The 17,168-nt window shown below is 39.8% G+C and overlaps 1 protein-coding gene across 4 annotated transcripts in view; it reads right to left on the reverse strand.

Moving 5' to 3' along the window:
- Positions 1-17,168, reverse strand: part of FAM184B (family with sequence similarity 184 member B) — a 135,797-nt gene that overhangs the window by 110,494 nt on the left and 8,135 nt on the right. For 2 of the 4 annotated variants that reach the window (XM_072620344.1, XM_072620341.1), the window contains exon 1: positions 6,023-6,724. The exons of 1 other annotated variant lie outside the window; for it this stretch is intronic. In XM_072620344.1, the coding sequence (XP_072476445.1) occupies positions 6,023-6,157 (135 nt within the window). In that variant the 5' untranslated portion in view covers positions 6,158-6,724. Of the gene's footprint in view, positions 1-6,022; positions 6,725-17,168 lie in introns of those variants that run through there. One more of the 4 variants, XM_072620342.1, reaches the window with a different exon arrangement.

Below are 17,168 nucleotides of genomic sequence, written 5' to 3' on the forward strand. Positions count from 1 at the left end.
CCCTTTTAACTCCTGGGCCTTAATATCTGTGTTATATCTGATGCCTCCTACATGTGCTGTCTCTCACTCTATGACAATATGAGTTCCTTGAAAGTAGGGATTGTACTACTTTTCTACTGCGTCTAAGCTTTAGGTAGTGCTTGGAAAAGAGTAAGTGCCTTTAAAAAATGCTTTTTGATTAATTCTTCACCAAAAGAAACTCCACCCTAAGTTTAAGATGTGGTTCTGAAGGTAAAATTTCCACTAAAAAAAAAAAACTTCAGAAAACTCCAAGCTTGTTAGGAGAATTGAATTCTTTCTGTCCCTAATGCCTTCAGAGTCAAAAACTGTTAGAAATCTGTTTTCTCATCTTTCAAATAAGGATAAAAATGTTTTAAGGTGCTCTTAAGGCATTGTTAACTGACTTGAGAGTATAGCTGACTCTTGATTCCATGTTTCCCATCTGCATTGGCTTCTCTGGTTCTGTTTCTACTTCCTTCCATAAAGATGGAGATGTAAACAAGATGAACCTGAGGGGCTGTACCATTCCTTTTGGCACTTTATTTTCAGGCTTGTAGATTTAGCACTTGAACGTTTTCCTTTCCTCCTAAGGACTTTGCCTAGAGCAGATGATTGGAAATGCAGGAGATATAGCCTGATGGTCCAGGCAACCAAGCTTGGAGAAGAGGCATCATGAGTTAATTGAGTAAATCGCATATTTTCTCATTATTTTTTTCTTTAGCAAAACAATTACTTTCTTAAAATAGATAAGGATAAGAACATTAACTCTGATCCAACCATTCTGTAAATCAGTTCTGAATTGTGGCAAAAAATGTAATTAAAATATTCATTCTCTTTGACCAAGAGAACCCCTAAGCATATACCCCGAGGAGATCAAAGACACAAAGGTTCTAAATACACCCAAATATTCACAGAAGCACTTTTTTTGTGATAGCAAAGAACTGGCAACAAAGTAGATGCCCATCAATTGGACAATGGCTAAGCACATTGTAGTACACAAATATAATATGCTGATTAACACTATATCAGACAAGCTTGGGAAAGCTTCTATTGAACTGACGCAGAGTGAAGTAAGCAGAACCAAGGAAACAAAATATGCAATTATATATATATATATATATATATTGTTTCCCTGCTACCACAAAAAAGTGATGGGGAGGGGGAAGAAATAATATAACTATACTAATAGCCAGGCTTTCTTGGCCCCAGAGAAGAGATAAGAAAATTTATTTCCATCCCTTTTTTGCAGAAATGGGAGACTGTGAGAGTGTAATTGAATTTACTGTCAGACTTGATTTATGTGTTGGTTGGTTTTGCTGAAGAGCAATTTTTCCTTTCTTCTTTACTCTTCATTCCAAGGAGTAGCTCCCTGGATGAGGAGAGAAAGGGATATATTTGAAAATGAAGGTGATGCTAAAAAAACATATAAAAGGCTTTCAATAAGTTTTTAAAAATAACATTAAGGACTACTACACTTTTAAAGGCTTCATAGCAAACTTTTAATAACACCTTGGTACAACTAACCATATTATCCTAAATTTCCTTCAGCATTTTCTATAACTCACCTTGTTTCTCTCAAATTATGGTAAAAAAAAAAAAACAACAACCAACCACATTCATTCTTTCTTCATATGTCTATAATTCCACAACTTCAGGTTACTTTAGTATCAAAAACCCTTGTAAATTCTCACAACTACTAGCTAAAAATTCTGAAGTAAGAATCCCTGACTGCCACCAGCTTTCTTATTAAGCTAATAGCACCTAAATTCCCAGTCTCTCACTATCTCATTTAACCTCTGTGGAGGATTTAAGAAAAGAATAATAGAGCATATCCTCTCCTACAACCATCTTTCAGAGCAATTTCTGTCTTTCTCCTCTACCCTTTGCAGCAGACACACACACACACACACATACAGAGAAAAATTGTTTCATTGCATGATGCTGCCGGTCTATGTACAAGACTTTCCATTGCTTTCCCTGCCTCTAATCAGAAATGTCCCCTACAAGTTTTCCCTTTGGAAAGATGATTAAAAAGCACCCATGGCATACATTTTAAATTTCTTTGGCCAGATTGGGTATGTGATTAGTGTACTATACTAATCCTAAAATTTTTTTCACTGATCACTTTAACAACCAATAACTTTTGCACTGCCCTCTAATATAGAGTTTAGATTTACAAAACTAGCTCATACTACAAAGTAGAGAAATGGCTTTTCCAGAAGAAATCGATTTAAGGAACCATTTAAACAGAAATTTTAGAGCTGTCTTAAAATAGAGATATGAAAAGTCACCAGAGGGTCCTTCTCCCCTCCCCCTTAGAAAAGTCAGTTCAAGGCACTTGTTCCTGGCCTCACTGGTCTGGGATCAGAGCCAGAGTACAGTGATATCACAAGAAACCTGAGAAGTATGAGTGAGAAGGAATGGGAAAAGAAAGAAATGGGAGAGGCTGAAGGTATCAGGCAGGAGAAATTAAGCCAGTTACATTGGAAGAAGCTATCCTGGGGTGTGGGGAAATCCAGAAGCAATACAGACATTCTATCCCAACATAAAACTGCAACACAGGAAGATCATTGTGGGTATGCCTTCTGGTCATCAATAAAACAACAAAAGAGTGGGGATGGGAGGGTGGGGTGGTAAGGAATAGCAGCACATGGAGAGGGTTCTTTCCTTCACTTCTCCCTAGGAATAGATAGTTACAGTATAACAATGGGGAATTTTCTATGATGTTTCTGGACTTGCTTAAACCCTAACTTCCTCTGTGGCTATTGTGTCAAAGCACTGTAGGATTTCAAATGCCCTCTCCTCCATCAATGGCCCAACAAATAAAAATTGAGACTACTCTGGGAATCTTGTTGATTTTTCAGGGCTCAGAATTACTCTAAATCAGCATTACCTTATCTGCAAACACATTAGAGAACAGCAATTGCCTAGAAAACCACCTGTATTTCACAGGGTCATAGAATTTAAAGGTGAATAGAATTTAAAGATTTAAAGATCGTAGAGATTTTCATTTTACACATGAAGAAACTGAGACCTAGAGAAGTGAATTGACTTGATCAAGGTCACACATGGTCCATTGTTTAGCGCAGTAGTTGGCACAAGGTAGGTGCTTAATAAATGTTTGATGTCTGAGTGATCGGCAGTAAGCAGAAACAGGATTATAACCTATATCCTATAATTTAAAATCCAGCATTCTTTCCAGTATAGTCTCAGAATCATCTATGGAAAAAGGTTCTGAAGCCAGAGGTATTTTCTTAAAACAAAAATATGAACTTTTGACATATTAGAAAATGTAGTCAATTTTTTAATGTCTTTGCAGAATAAAAATTCATTAGAAATATATTTTCATAGAATATTCCTTGATCAGTTGACCATCATTCAAAATGCCATGTTTACACATAATAAAACACAGAGCAGCAGCTAATCTGTAGAGGTGGCTCTTGATAAACAGACTGGCATCAAAAAGAATTTAGCCAAAATAATATTATTTTACATTAATATAGTGCCTGAAAGCATGCCTCACCTCCAGACTATTGCAATAGGCTCCTAATTGATCTCTCTGCCTCAAGTCTTTCCTTACTTCAATTTGCTCTCCATACAGCCAGCAAAGTGAATTTTCTAAAATGCGGATCTGATCATGTCATCACTCCCACCCTCCTCGCTTATACTCAGTATCAAATATCCTCTGTTTAGAATGTATAGCTCTTCGCTACGTTGTATCATCCTCCTATCGCAGCCATAACATGCTCTACAATCCAGCCACACTGACCTTTTTGCTACTAGACCAAGCAATACGTCATTACCTGTCTTTAGGTAATGTTTCAGAAAGTGGGTTAGTTGCCCTCACACCTAGGATACATTCATTTTCTCCTCAAGTCCTCCTTTGATCCCTGGGTTTCCTTCAAGACTCAGCTCAAATGTCGACTTCTGAATGCAACCTTTAACCTTCCCTTCCCTTTCACGGTTATCACATAGCTACTTTGTATATACCCATTTATGTACACATTGTTTCCCCTGGGAGAAAGTAAGCTGTCTGAGGGCAGGAACTTTCACTTTTCTCTTTGTGTCTCCAGTACAGAGCAGTACAGTCCCCAGTATATATTGAGAGTTTAACAAATGCTTCTTGATTAAGACTTACAGCAAAATTAGCATGAATAGAGTCACAATTAGCTAGAATATGATTGGAGCAAATCCAGGTAGGAACACAGTACAATAGAAGTGAGCAGGCAGCACAAAAGAAAGTCTCATTTTTGTGGTGCAGTTGTTCTGGGAGGAGGATGACCTTGGTAATGCAGGGGAAGGGAGCCTGGAAAAGAAGCACACAGTGACTCAGAACATGAGGAAAAGAGGCAGAGATGGAAGGGCACTGGGACTGGAGTCAGAAGACTAGGAGCTAAATTCTGGCTCTGCCACCTACTGCCTGTGTGGCCTACAAGCAACAGGAAGGTGTCTGTTTTCTCATCTGTAAAATGAATGGATTATACTAGATTGCCTCTAAGGTCTCCAAATGCACAATCCTGCGTAGGTGGGTTGCCTCAGTAAGGGACTCCTGGAGAAAACCTGTTAGTCAATGCTACTTACAGCTACAGAAAGTTTGAAGAAAGGAAACAAGCATTTATTAACCACCTAGTATAAGCCAGATGCTAAGTGATTAACAAATATCTCATTCAGTCCCTGGGCGGTGAGTGTTATTATTATCCTCATTATACAGTTGAGGAAACTGAGGCAAACCGTGACCAAGTGACTTTCCAAAGGTCACACAACTAGTCTGAGGCCAGATTTTAACATTTTTTCCTTACACCACATCCAGTGCTCGATTCACCACACCACTATGAATTAAAGTACTGTGGATTTTTTATTTAAAAGAAGGGAAATGACTAGATGTTTTTCAATCTCACTAATCTAAGGCAGTGCAAAATTTCTTGCCCATTGAGGGTAATTTAGCTTAGCTATCTAGAAGGGTTTTCTGACAAAGAAGGTTCTAAATCATTGGAACTCATAACCTAACGCAGATGTGACTTTTTTTTTTTTTTAAAGAATTACTGGATTCAGGGTAGGAAGGACAGAGATCAACTAGTTCTAGTTCAACTCATTCATTTTACAGATAAGGAAACTGACAGGCATAAGAGATAAGTGACTTCTCCTTAGTGACTCAAGCTGTAAGTAGTAGAACCTGAATGTGAACCCAAGTCCTCTGATGTCAAATCTAGACCGAGTTCTAACAATCTGGAAGTGCTCTAGTGATGCCCTTGGCATGAAGTCTGGGAAATGGCCTAGGTGACCCCTCAAGGTCTTTTCTAATTCCATGAATTCTAGGTTATTAGTTAAACTGGGCGCTTCCACATTTATACTCCCACAGAAGATACTTGTACAGGGAGGGTGTAATCCTATTGGTCTAGGTCTATGTTTAATACCTTGCCTACTACATTTTTTGGCACTCCATAAATGACAATAAATATTTGCTGAATGGATGGATGAAATATTTAACAATCCACAACTAAATTAAGTCACAATATTCTAGGCACGAATACTTCAGCAGAGCTGGCAAGGGGGACTGGGGGTGGGGGGCATAAAGTAATATATTAAACAAAAACTAAAACCCAATGCCATGAATATCTTTAAACAACTGGGAGGGAATACCCCTACAAATACAATGTGCTAAAGACACACGGTAGCAGTTTGCTTTTTTCTACCTGCTGTTTTCATTAGAGTAGGACAGACGCTTATTGACCTTAATTGTGAGATACCCAAAGAGGGTGGAGAATATAGTCCACTAAACCCAGTTGGTTGCCTTTTAGCGCAAGCATTTCATTGAAACAAAGTTTCTGTGCCCTGGTTTCACCTGGTTCGCTTATCTGGAGAAAGCCTGGAACTCGGTCTGGGCTGGCCGAGTAGCCCCGGGCTCCCTGAGCCGCGGCGAGGGTGCTTCGGCTCGGATCCCCGGCTCGGAACCACGGCTCGGAACCACGGCTCGGATCCACCGCTCGGATCCAGTCGGGCTCCCACCTCGCGCCTGGCTTACCTTGGTGAGCTGGGCAATCTTCTTGCACATTTTCACGTGGATCTCCGGGGTGTACTCTTCTCTCGAACCGCCGGCGCCACAGCGATGAGCAGTTTTGGAGCCATTGCATGCCCCAGGCTTCAGTGCAGAAGCCATCAGGCTTAGGGGTTCTTTAATTCTTCAGACCGCCGCGGAGTGCGGTTGCTAGAGGACGCGCGAGTGTACAAATTTCAAGATGATAGATACTCTACTGCAGTCCTGCCTCCATCAGCACCAAGGTCTCCTCCCCCTCTGCTCCGGGCAGTACTAAGTACCAAGCAGCCTTCTCTTTTCTCCTCCGTAGTGCCTCTGCAGAGAACCCGACCTTTCCGCTAAAAAGCCAGGAGAAAGCGAACATGTGCAAACCGCTTTTTCCCCTCCAGTGTGTGCGTGTTTCTCTCCTCCAATGGTTGAACTTCCGTCACGAGCGGCCGCAGGGAGCTGGGTATTCTGGGCCCCAAGGCAAAGCTGTTGAGCCTCGGGAGGCTGGGACCTTTCCAGACTTGTATGTGGAGCTAATGTGGATTTTAAGCAGTCTCTCTCTCCCCCGTGGCGCGTAGTTGGGACACTGGATGGATAGGACCATATGAAGACAGAGGCCCCTGCGGGGATGCGGTCTCCTCTCTTTACCCTTCCGTGGCTCCAGTACTTTGGGGAAGGACCACTATTCTCAGCAAAATGAGCAGTCTCTCCCCGCGGCCTCGAGGGTTCCGCGCTCTGGTGTCCGAGAATGAGAACCTTCCACCCCCGGGAGCCTCCTGCATAAAGTGCTGAAACGGCCCACGGTCCGCAGCCTATACACCTGGGGATCTGAGCTAGCGAGGGTCACCTCAAACGAGGGAAGAGGGAGACGGGAGGGGCTGTGGAGGAGGAACTGGGAGCCCCGAGCGAGAGAGCGCAGGGCGTGCTTAGCAAAAGGTGTAACACGTAGAGAATGCGGCAGCCACTGCATGTGGCCGGAGGGAATGCGAGAGGTGAGAGATCCTTTGCACCAATCAGGGCCAGGGAGTGACCGCCTTAGGCGAGGGGCAACCCTGGAATCGGTGAAATAATCCTAGGGGATCCTCCAGAGGGAAGACTAGGAAGAAAAGCGGGAGATATTAAAGAGATGCAGTGGGGTACGAGGAGACCCTTAAGAAGGGAAACATGACACGTAGGAATATCCCCCAGCCTGTCTTGGAGACAAGCTCACCTGGGCTGGGGTTAGGAGAGTTGCTCTTCAGCAAGAAGCAGTACGTGGCGACGGGGCAGAGAAAAGGTGTCAGTTTTGAGGCAGGCTGGGTAGAGGAAAAGAGGAAGCTCGCGATCAACGATCAAAGAACAAAGAGAGGGAGGAGGACTGAGGAAAGAATAAAGAGGGAGATAGAGGCAAATAACCGGGTATATAAGGCGCAGTGCATAGAGTGCCAGGCCTAGAATCCTGAAGAACTTTATCTTCCTGAGTTCAGATCTGGCCTCAGACACTTAATAGCTATGTGACTCTGGCCAAGTCACTTAACTCTGCCTCAATTCCTTATCTGTACAATCAGCTGAAGGAAATGGCTGGCCACTCTAATATCTTTGCCAAGAAAACCCCAACGGGGCTTGAAGAGTCAGACACAATTGAACAACAAAAATCGACCATGTTTGAAGGAGTAGGCTTGGAGCCGGTTCTTAGAATCCTGGAGTTAGATTTAAATAAAGATTACTTAGTTCAGCCCTTCATTTGAGAGAGAAACTGAGACCTGTGGGGCACCTGCAGGGTCCAAGGTCTCTGATTTCTTTTCACTAGTCTAAATTACTACTTTGGGATGTGGGGAGATTACAGGGAAAGCAGAAATGGTCTAATTTTTAATGCAGATCTGTCTGTGGTTTCAGGTGGCTGATGCCAGAGGAAATAACAAATACTTAATCAATTTTTAATAAAGTATAAATAATAAAGTGTCTGGTTAATATTTAATGTTACATACTGTCCTATAGAAACTGTTTTCCTGAATTTACCATTTCTCAATTACTTTATTGGATTAATCGTTATCATGTGTCCCCTTCTATCCCCCAGAATATGAATGTTGTGCAATTTCTACCTCTATCATTTAGATGAGTCATGTTTTTCTAAATAATAACACAGGTCAAAATTCCTTTAGGACAGGGAGTGCTTTATTTTTATTTTTTTTGCCTTGGTATCACCCAGTGTCCTGTATACTTATTTTTTGGCCTAATCTGAGAGTTCTTGGATATATTAATCGTTAAGAATTAGTGTCTGGCCTCAAGAAGTTTAACATCTAATAAAAATAATAAGACAGCTGCATAAACTGAACTACAAATGCCTAAGAAAGGTCTAAAAACTGAAGTATTATTTATGTGTGTGTGTGGCTTGAAGGATATTTTTGGTCAAGACTTGTGATTTCAAATCAGATAAGGAAACTCCCTCTACCAACATAATGTAACTTACAGTCTTAAAAACTTTCAGAGATGCTAAGTTACTTGGTTGCAATCACACTATCATTATGTGTCAGAAGCCAGAACTTCCATTGAAATCCTACTGCTTGTCTGAAGAAAATGCCTATCAAAGGGCCCTTTGAGAGTACAAAGGAAAGTTACCAGAAAACCATAGAAGGACTGCTGTTGTTCAGTCATGTCTGACTCTTCGTGACCCCATTTGTTTTTGGGTTTTTTTGGCAAAGATACTGGAGTGGTTTGCCATTTCCTTCCCTAGCTAATTTCACAGATGAGAAAACTGAGGCAAACCCTGTGCCCAGGGTCACACAGCAAGTAAGTGCCAGATCTGAACTTGGATTTTACTGACTCTAAGCCAAATGTTCTATCTCCTATGCAACTGAGGATTCTTATATGGTGTGTGCAGTTGTTGGCTTATGTGTAATCCAAACAAAGGTACAGGTAAAATACAACTGCTTCTGGAAAGTAGAAGTTGGGGAAAATAGTAAGATTTTTTAAAATGAAGGAAATAAGGATTTCTGCATCAAATTTCAGGTATCATTCTGTGGACTATGTGTTATGGTTGTGTACCTTCTACGGACTGTGTTGGAGATTTCCAAAAAGAGGGGGGGAAACCCAACCCAGTACCTGCTTTCAGAGAACTTATATTTTAATGGGGAAGATGATCTGTAAACAAAAAGATACCTAGAAGATATTTGCAGAGTAGATGGAAAGCAATCTGGAAGGGGAATGCATTAGCATTTGGTCAGACTGGGAAATGGCCTTGCAGGAGGTGGGATGCGATTTGAGTTGGGAGACAGTCAGTACAAAGGCAGGAAAAAGGGAGTTAGATTTGTGAAAAATATCAAATAGGTCATAAGATGATTGGAGGGAAATAAAGCACAACAAGACTGAAAAGGTGGGAAGGGCCAGATTATGAAGAGCTTTAAATGCCAAATGGGGGACTTTATATTTGATCCTGGTATTAATAGGGAGTAGAGCAGAGGACGGGCACATGTGCAGAGTGCCACTGATGCTACACCCCTTGGGAACTTGCTTCTGGGAGAGTTTAGATACCATAGAAATGCTTTGGAGAGTATCTGGAACATGTGTAGGTATTCAATAATTGCTTGCAGTCTCTGAACCACCTAGCAAACAGCAGCCTCTTTTGATTGACTACAGTTGGGAACTAGAACTAGGGCCACTTTCAAAAAGCCTTTGTCAATCTCAGCCTCTTTCTCTTTCTCAGTGGACCTCTGCTCTTGGTTTGACTCTGATAAGAGAGTCTGGAGAGCTACAGTGCTGTAAGGGGGAGCCTCAGGCCCTCTCTCTCCAAGGCCAGATATGGTCCTTGAATACAGTTCTTTACCTTTCTTTTGCTCTAGTGGAAGAAGATTAATCTGTAGGATATAGCCCTGTGAGTTTCAAAAGATCTGGAGAGAAAGTGTCGGGATGAAGGCCTCATTTCTAAAATATACAGAGAACTGAGTCAAATGTACAAGCCATTCCCCAATTAATAAGTGGCCAAGCCATTCCCCAATTAATAAGTGGCCAAAGGATATGAACAGGCAGTTTTCAGAGGAAGAAATTAAAACTATCTATAGTCATGAAAAAATGCTCTAAATCACTATTGATTATAGAGATACAAATGAAAACAACTCTGAGTACATCACACCTATCAGATTGGCTAACATGACAAAACAGGAAGATGATAAATGTTGGAGAAGATGTGGGAGAGTTGGAACACTGATTGTTGGTGGAGTTGTGAACTGATCCAGTCATTCTGGAGAGCAATTTGGAACTATGCCCAAAGGGCTACAAAAATGTGCATACCCTTTGACCCAGCAATATCACCTCTAGGACTGTATCCCCAAGAGATCATAAAAATGAGAAAGGGTCCCACAAGTACAAAAATATTTATAGCAGCACTCTTTGTGGTGGCCAACAACTGGAAATCAAGGGGATGTCCATAAATTGGGGAATGGCTGAACAAGTTGTGGTACATGAATGTAATGGAATACTATTGTGCTATGAGGAATGATGAACAGGAAGACTTCTGAGAGGTCTAGCAAGACTTATATGAACTGATGCTGAATGAAAGGAGCAGAACCAGGAGAACTTTGTACACAGAAACAACTACAGTATGTGAGGAATTTTTCTGGTAGACTTAGTCCTTCAGAGCAATGCAAGGACCTAAAAAATTCCCAATATATATTTTTCACCTTCTACATCCAGAGAGAGAATTGTGGAATTGGGTCACAGAATGAAGCAGAACATTTTATTTTGTGTTATGTTTTGTTTTGTTTTGTTTTATGGCTTCTTTCATTCTTTTTAATTCTTCTGTTCAACATGACTAAGGTGAAGTTGTATTTAATAGGAATGTATGTGTAGAACCTATATAAGATTGCATGCTGTCTCACGGAGAGAGTGGAGAAGGAGGGGGGAAGTAAAGGGAGGGAAGGTTAAATATCTAAGATATATGGAAGTGATTGTAGAACACTGAAAACAAACAAAATAATAATTTTTTTTTAAAAAAAAGATCTGGAGAGTAAGCCATTAGAGAATATATAGTCCACCATAGATTTTGTGGCCCAACATTGAAAAGCTAGGTAACCCAGCAGTTGCTAAGATGGGGGCTTATCTGATGATCACTGATGCCACATTTGGACCTGAATTTTGTTCAACCAGTACCATGCAATTCTAAGTCTGAATCCACTTAAAGAATTTGCTCCCAAGTTATTAAAGAAAAATATTTCTATTTTTGTTTTTGCTTTATCTTCAATGTAAATAACCCTTTTAAAAAGCTAATTGATATCGTGAGTGGTTAAATGGAACTAGAGTCTGGTTACTTACTCTGGTAGCTTATAGTGGGGGCAACTCAAACAGGAAGCGTTAGAGAAGTCATTCCAAAGTTCTCAGGGGTATCCCTAGAACTCTAAAGTGGAGATGTAGCACCTTAACTCTGGGGCAGTGAACCAGAGCTTACTTGCTACAGGAGGCAGTAAAATTTATTGAGTAGGGAAGATAACATAGTCAGACCAATGTGTTAGAAACATTACCTTGGTAACTGAGTGGAAGATGATTTGCAATGGAGATAAATCTGGGTCAGGGAGACAAGTGAGAGGTGATGAAAACCTGCAGTAGAGTTTTAACTGGGGGAGTAGAAGAGAAAGGACTGCTTTTATTAATAATAGTAACCTTCTTTGAGGCAGTGTGACAAAGAGAATATGGGGTCAAACTTGGAATACAGAAAACCTGTCTCTGACACATCCTAGTGTTGACCTGAAAACTTTGGTTAAAGAGAAGGCAACAGGCTAAATGCATACATTTTATGATTTAATTAATTCCCTTTAAAGAAAACAGTAACATAATGCACTATGGAATCAGAAAAATTATCTGACTACCCGGTACAGAAATCTTCTGGCTTATGTACATTTTACCATGAGAAAGGAACTCTCTTAGTTGAACAAATTGTAAATTTAGTAAAACAAATAACAAAGTGGTGTCAATTGGTTTTATAATTCCAAGTTGTGTGAATTTCTTTTCTGTAGCATATGTCTCTGTGACATAAGATAAGGAGAAAATTCCAGCACTCTGATGGCAGGCCTCCTATTGACACAAGAAAGGGTACCTTTAACAAAGTTTCAATTGAAATTACAACCTAGGACATCTGTGTTTTCCTTATCACTAAGATGCCAGGAAAAGGGTCTCCTAAGGAACTTACTAAGTCAGCCCTATTTGCTTCTCTGGCAAAAGGCATTCTCTGAGTTTACTTAATATAAAAAGGGAGACTATTAGGTCCAGACTCTTCTTAATTCAAGCTTTGGCCCTTATTAAAGTCCAAAATTTATATTAAATATTATCACTAGCTATGTGACTGACTATGGACAAATAATCTCTCAGGGTCCCAGAGTCTTATAAAATTATTGGTTACAAACAAGTTCCTGATCTGAATCCATTGAGATTGTTTCCAAAACAGGAGTTCCTCAAATCAATGAAACCACAGGTCCAGATGTAAATAAATAAATAATGTTCTATGATTTTGAGGCTGTTTTTTAAATGTAGTTATTATTTTATTTTTCAAGCAACAAGTTGTTTTAAAATTAATCTCTTTCTCCCACTTCCTTAGCCCTGCTCAATGAGCAAAACAAAACTTAAATTTCTTGATATAGAGCTGTATAGTCTAGCAAAACAAATTCCCACTTGAGCAATGTCTGAAAATACCTCTTTATGCATTTTAAATTCCTCATCTCCCTGTCTAGTGGTTAGTGGCATGTTTAATTTATTTTAAAATCTTATTTTTTTGTGAGAAACAAACAAAAAAAACCAACAAAAACCATCCTGGAGCTGCATGTTTATTTTCATTAAAATGCGTGTTAACCATCTTCAATATTTCATTAACACTATCTGCAATTCTATTTGTTGTTCTCAAAGGGGAAAAAAAAACATATGTCCTTATGTTATAACATTCATACTGAGGTTTTACATATCAACAGGCAATGCAATATTATTATTTTTTCCAGACTAATTTTATTAGAGTTGAGAACTGTCAAGGGAAAACCTCTCTCTATAGAGAGCAGCAACTACTCTGCAATTTAGAGAGTTGCCTAGACTTTTGAGAGTTAAATGATTTTGCCCAAGCCCTCCCTTCCTACAGTGCTTGCTTTCTCCAATCCTTCCCTCAAAAACCCAAATGGATCTGTGAGCTTATTCATTTGGGAGTTTCCTACAATAATGCAAATTGTCACCCAGCCATGCCTTCCCATCCTGTTCATGTCTCTTGTTCATGTCTTTTCTAAGTTCATCACAAGGGGTTCATTGAACATGTTGAATACCTTTCTGGCTCTTAACATTTTTTCTTCCCCTCCCCACTTAATAGTATTTTCTTTTTATAAGATTTTGAGTTCCAAATTTTTCTCCCACCTTCCCTTCTCTTTCCCCTCCCCAAGACAGCAAGAAATCTGATATGTTATACATGTACCGTCATACTAATCATAGTTCCACATTACTCATGTTGTAAAAGAAGAATCAGAACAAAAGGGAAAAAAAGAAGAAAGAAAAAACACAAAACACAAAAAAAAATAAAAACAGTATGCTTCGATCTGCATTCAGACTCCATAGTTCTTTCTCTGGATGTAGATAGCATTTTCTGGCATGAGTCTTGGAATTGTTGTATTGCCCAGAAGAACAAAGTCTATCATAGTTGATCATCTCACAATGTTGCCCTCACTATGTACAATGTTTTCGTGGTTCTGCTCACTTCACTCAGCTTCAGTTTGTGTAAGTCCAGGTTTTCCTGAAATCCACCTGCTCATCATTTCTTATGTCACAGTAGTATTCCATATACATTCACATACTGCCACTTGTTCAGGCATTCCCCATTTGATGGAAATCTCCTCAATTTCCAATTCTTTGCCACCACCAAAAGATGTATGTACGCACACATATACACATACATACATATATATGTTTGTACATGTGGGTCCTTTTCCCTTTTGAATGATCTCTTTGGGATACTGACTTAGTAGTGGTATTGCTGGATCAAAGGGTGCACACAGTTTTATAGCCTTTTGGGCAAAGTTCCAAATTGCTTTCCAGAATGGTTGGATCAGTTCACAACTCCACCAACAATAAATTGGTGTTCCAATTTTTTCACATCTTCTCCAACACTTATCATTTTCCTTTTCTGTCATATTAGCCAGTCTGATAGGTGTGAGAAGGTACCTCAGAGTTGTTTTAATTTTCATTTCTCTAATCAATAGTGTTTTAGTAGCTCCTAACGTTTTGAGGGTACCAATGGAGCACCCAGGCTGGCTACCTGTCATCCCTTGCCTTCACCACATGACTAGCCTATCTTCTTTTTCTATCAAACACCCAATGAGATCTTTTACTCCAGTTCTTCTTCAAAGTTCCTCACTGGGTATATGTTGTAGCCTGCTGCCACCCTCCCTTTATCTCTCCATGGCCCTCTGTGTGATGCTAATTTTTAGGAAACTGTTGTATTCCATGTACTAGTGGTAAAAAGCAACCCTGGTAGAATGTTGGTATTATAAAAGACTGACCTTTTGTTCCATGGGAACTTTGGGATCATTAAAAGAGCTTTTCTATTTCCCAGAAACAGTTTATTCCATTCTGGGCTCTCTGGTTTAACTCTGGGCTCAATTCATTGTCCATTTGTGCTATTTAAGTCAGATTTAGATACTGATGGAAAAACTGGATAGGTTGTCCATTCACACACATCATAATCTAGTAAGTGAACATTTTTTATCCACTTGGTATTTCCTATTTTGATATTCAGACCAAACTCTTTTAAATGGTTATAGATCTCTTCTAGAATGCTCTGCAGTAGTTCTAGGACTTGATGAAACAGTAAACAAGTAAAAATAAGAACATTTGGAATGCCTCACCATTGAAGAGAAATCCTCTTTGACATATCCCAAGATGAATCTCCATCACAGTTTCAAATACCCTGTACAAGTCTACATCTCTCTGTTTTTATGCTTCTTCTGATAGTTACAATCAAATTGGTACTGAACAGGGAAACTGCCAATGCGGGTTCTCTTACAGACTTCCAGCCCTGCTATGATTATTTTTCTAGTAATAAATAGTAATATATTTGTATAACACTGAAACATCAGCAAAGCATTTTCCTTATAACCATGTAAGGTAGGTTATACAAGTATGATTATACCCATTTTTTTCATAGAAACCTTAGAGCTGGTCAAAGTGGTCTTCTTTTGGTTCCTCATCTATGGCAGTCCATCTCCTGTTTCCATGACTTAGCCATCCTCGACAAACAGAATGCACTCCCTGAACACTATGCCTCATGGGATCCCTTACTTCCTTCAAAACTCAAGTATCAAATTCTACACAGAGACTTTCTTGATTTCCCAATTGTTAGTAAACTTCTTTCCTACCGCCTTTGTATTTTTTTATTATAGACTTAAATACATGACAGAGAAAAGAAAAGAAATATATTATAAACTAAAATACAAATACAAAATTGGAAAAGAAAAAAAAAAGGCATGTCATGTCCACAGCAGAACATAAGAGGATTCAAAATATATAGCAATAAATTTCAATTTCAACAAAGCCTACATAATAAATGTCATGTGTTATGTTGAGCCCTCCCTTGTGTTTAACTTCTTATTATCAGGGTCTTCTTAGCACATTTATAGGATCCATCCCCCTCACAGCTACCTTCATAGTACCAAGCTCTTCCCAGAACTATACTAGTTGAGAATAACTAGCACCTTGCACCAATCTGGGATTCTAGTCACAGGTCCTTTCCAACACTAAACAGAGAATATCCCCTCCTCCCTTTATCCCAAGGCCTTTTCCAGTGCTTCTGAACCCATTCCTACCAGTCTAACAACCCTAAGTCTCTTCCTTCTTAATATCTAGAAATAATAATAATAATAGCTTGCATTTATGTAACATGTTAAGATTTACAAAATGCTTGTCAAATATAATTTCATTTTATCTTTACAACAACCCTTCTACCTAGCATTGCCAACTCCTGCTTCTTGCTCTGACTTCTCCTAACCATACCACCACTTGCTCCTGCCTACTGTAAGGCCAGTCTCCCAGGCTTCATAGACATACTACCAATTACCAGTTAAGTCAGACCTTAACAGCCTAAAGTCCTGCTTCCCTCAATAGACCTGTCTCCAACTATTAATATTCTGCCTGGTCTCATTCTCCAACAGTTAGCATACTTTCAGCCCTTAATGCCCTTTCCATCCCAATGATGTAATCCCCCCCTCTCTACTGAAGTACAAACCCTGATCCCTAAACCCAATTATCCCTTGACTCTGTCACTCCCATTCACCTCAAGCCTATCCCATGCCCTTCACAATCTATATACCCTTTTCACTGAGTCATCTGGAACACCTGCTCTATAATTTAAAAAGAAATAAATATAACTTGCTTTCATCTTAAACCTTTCTTTTCCCTTCCATTTTTTCTGGCACTAAGACATGGTTTCCTCCTAAATACAATTAATTCATAGCTGTCCTTTCCAGTCTAGCTTGGATTTTCACCTTCTACCCCTGAACTTACTGATCCTGGTATGAGAGTCAGAACATTCCTTGTTCTCCACTGCTGCGTCCATTCTTGCTCCACCATCATCATTCAGAAACCTCTTTATTGAAGTTCATGCTTTCTAAGACTACTTCCTGATCTAGATTCTGGTATCTATTATCTCCCAAAGCCCAGGACATTGTGTTTCCTTCCTCAATGAAGTCAGTGTCTGGCTCAGTACCTCCTTCTCTACCACAACTTCTGCTCTCATACTAGGGCACTTCAGCATGCATTCTGATGCTTCCACACTTCCCAATTCCTCGATCTACTCGGTTCTCATGAACTACTTTTCCATTCCCCCTCAGCTAAACCTAGCAATGGTCATACCTTTGACTTGACCTTTGCCCACCTAAGTTCCATTTCCATCTCCAAAATTTCTTCATCTGATCACAATCTCTTGTCATTTCATATTTCCCAATATCTTATGACCCCTATCCTTGTCATTTGGCCTTATCATGATCTTCAATTCCTTTACTGCCTTAGCTGTTTCTCAGGACATCATCCCTGCACTAGTCATACTCTCTTCCTTTCCTTATCTCAAACTTTTGGGGACATCAACTCAACACTATATAGTACTCTACATTTCAAACCCTTGCTCCCTTGAGAAATCTACCTACACTAGGATGCTTCC

The sequence above is a fragment of the Notamacropus eugenii genome, chromosome 6, assembly GCF_028372415.1.
Source record: "Notamacropus eugenii isolate mMacEug1 chromosome 6, mMacEug1.pri_v2, whole genome shotgun sequence".
NCBI lineage: Eukaryota > Metazoa > Chordata > Mammalia > Diprotodontia > Macropodidae > Notamacropus > Notamacropus eugenii.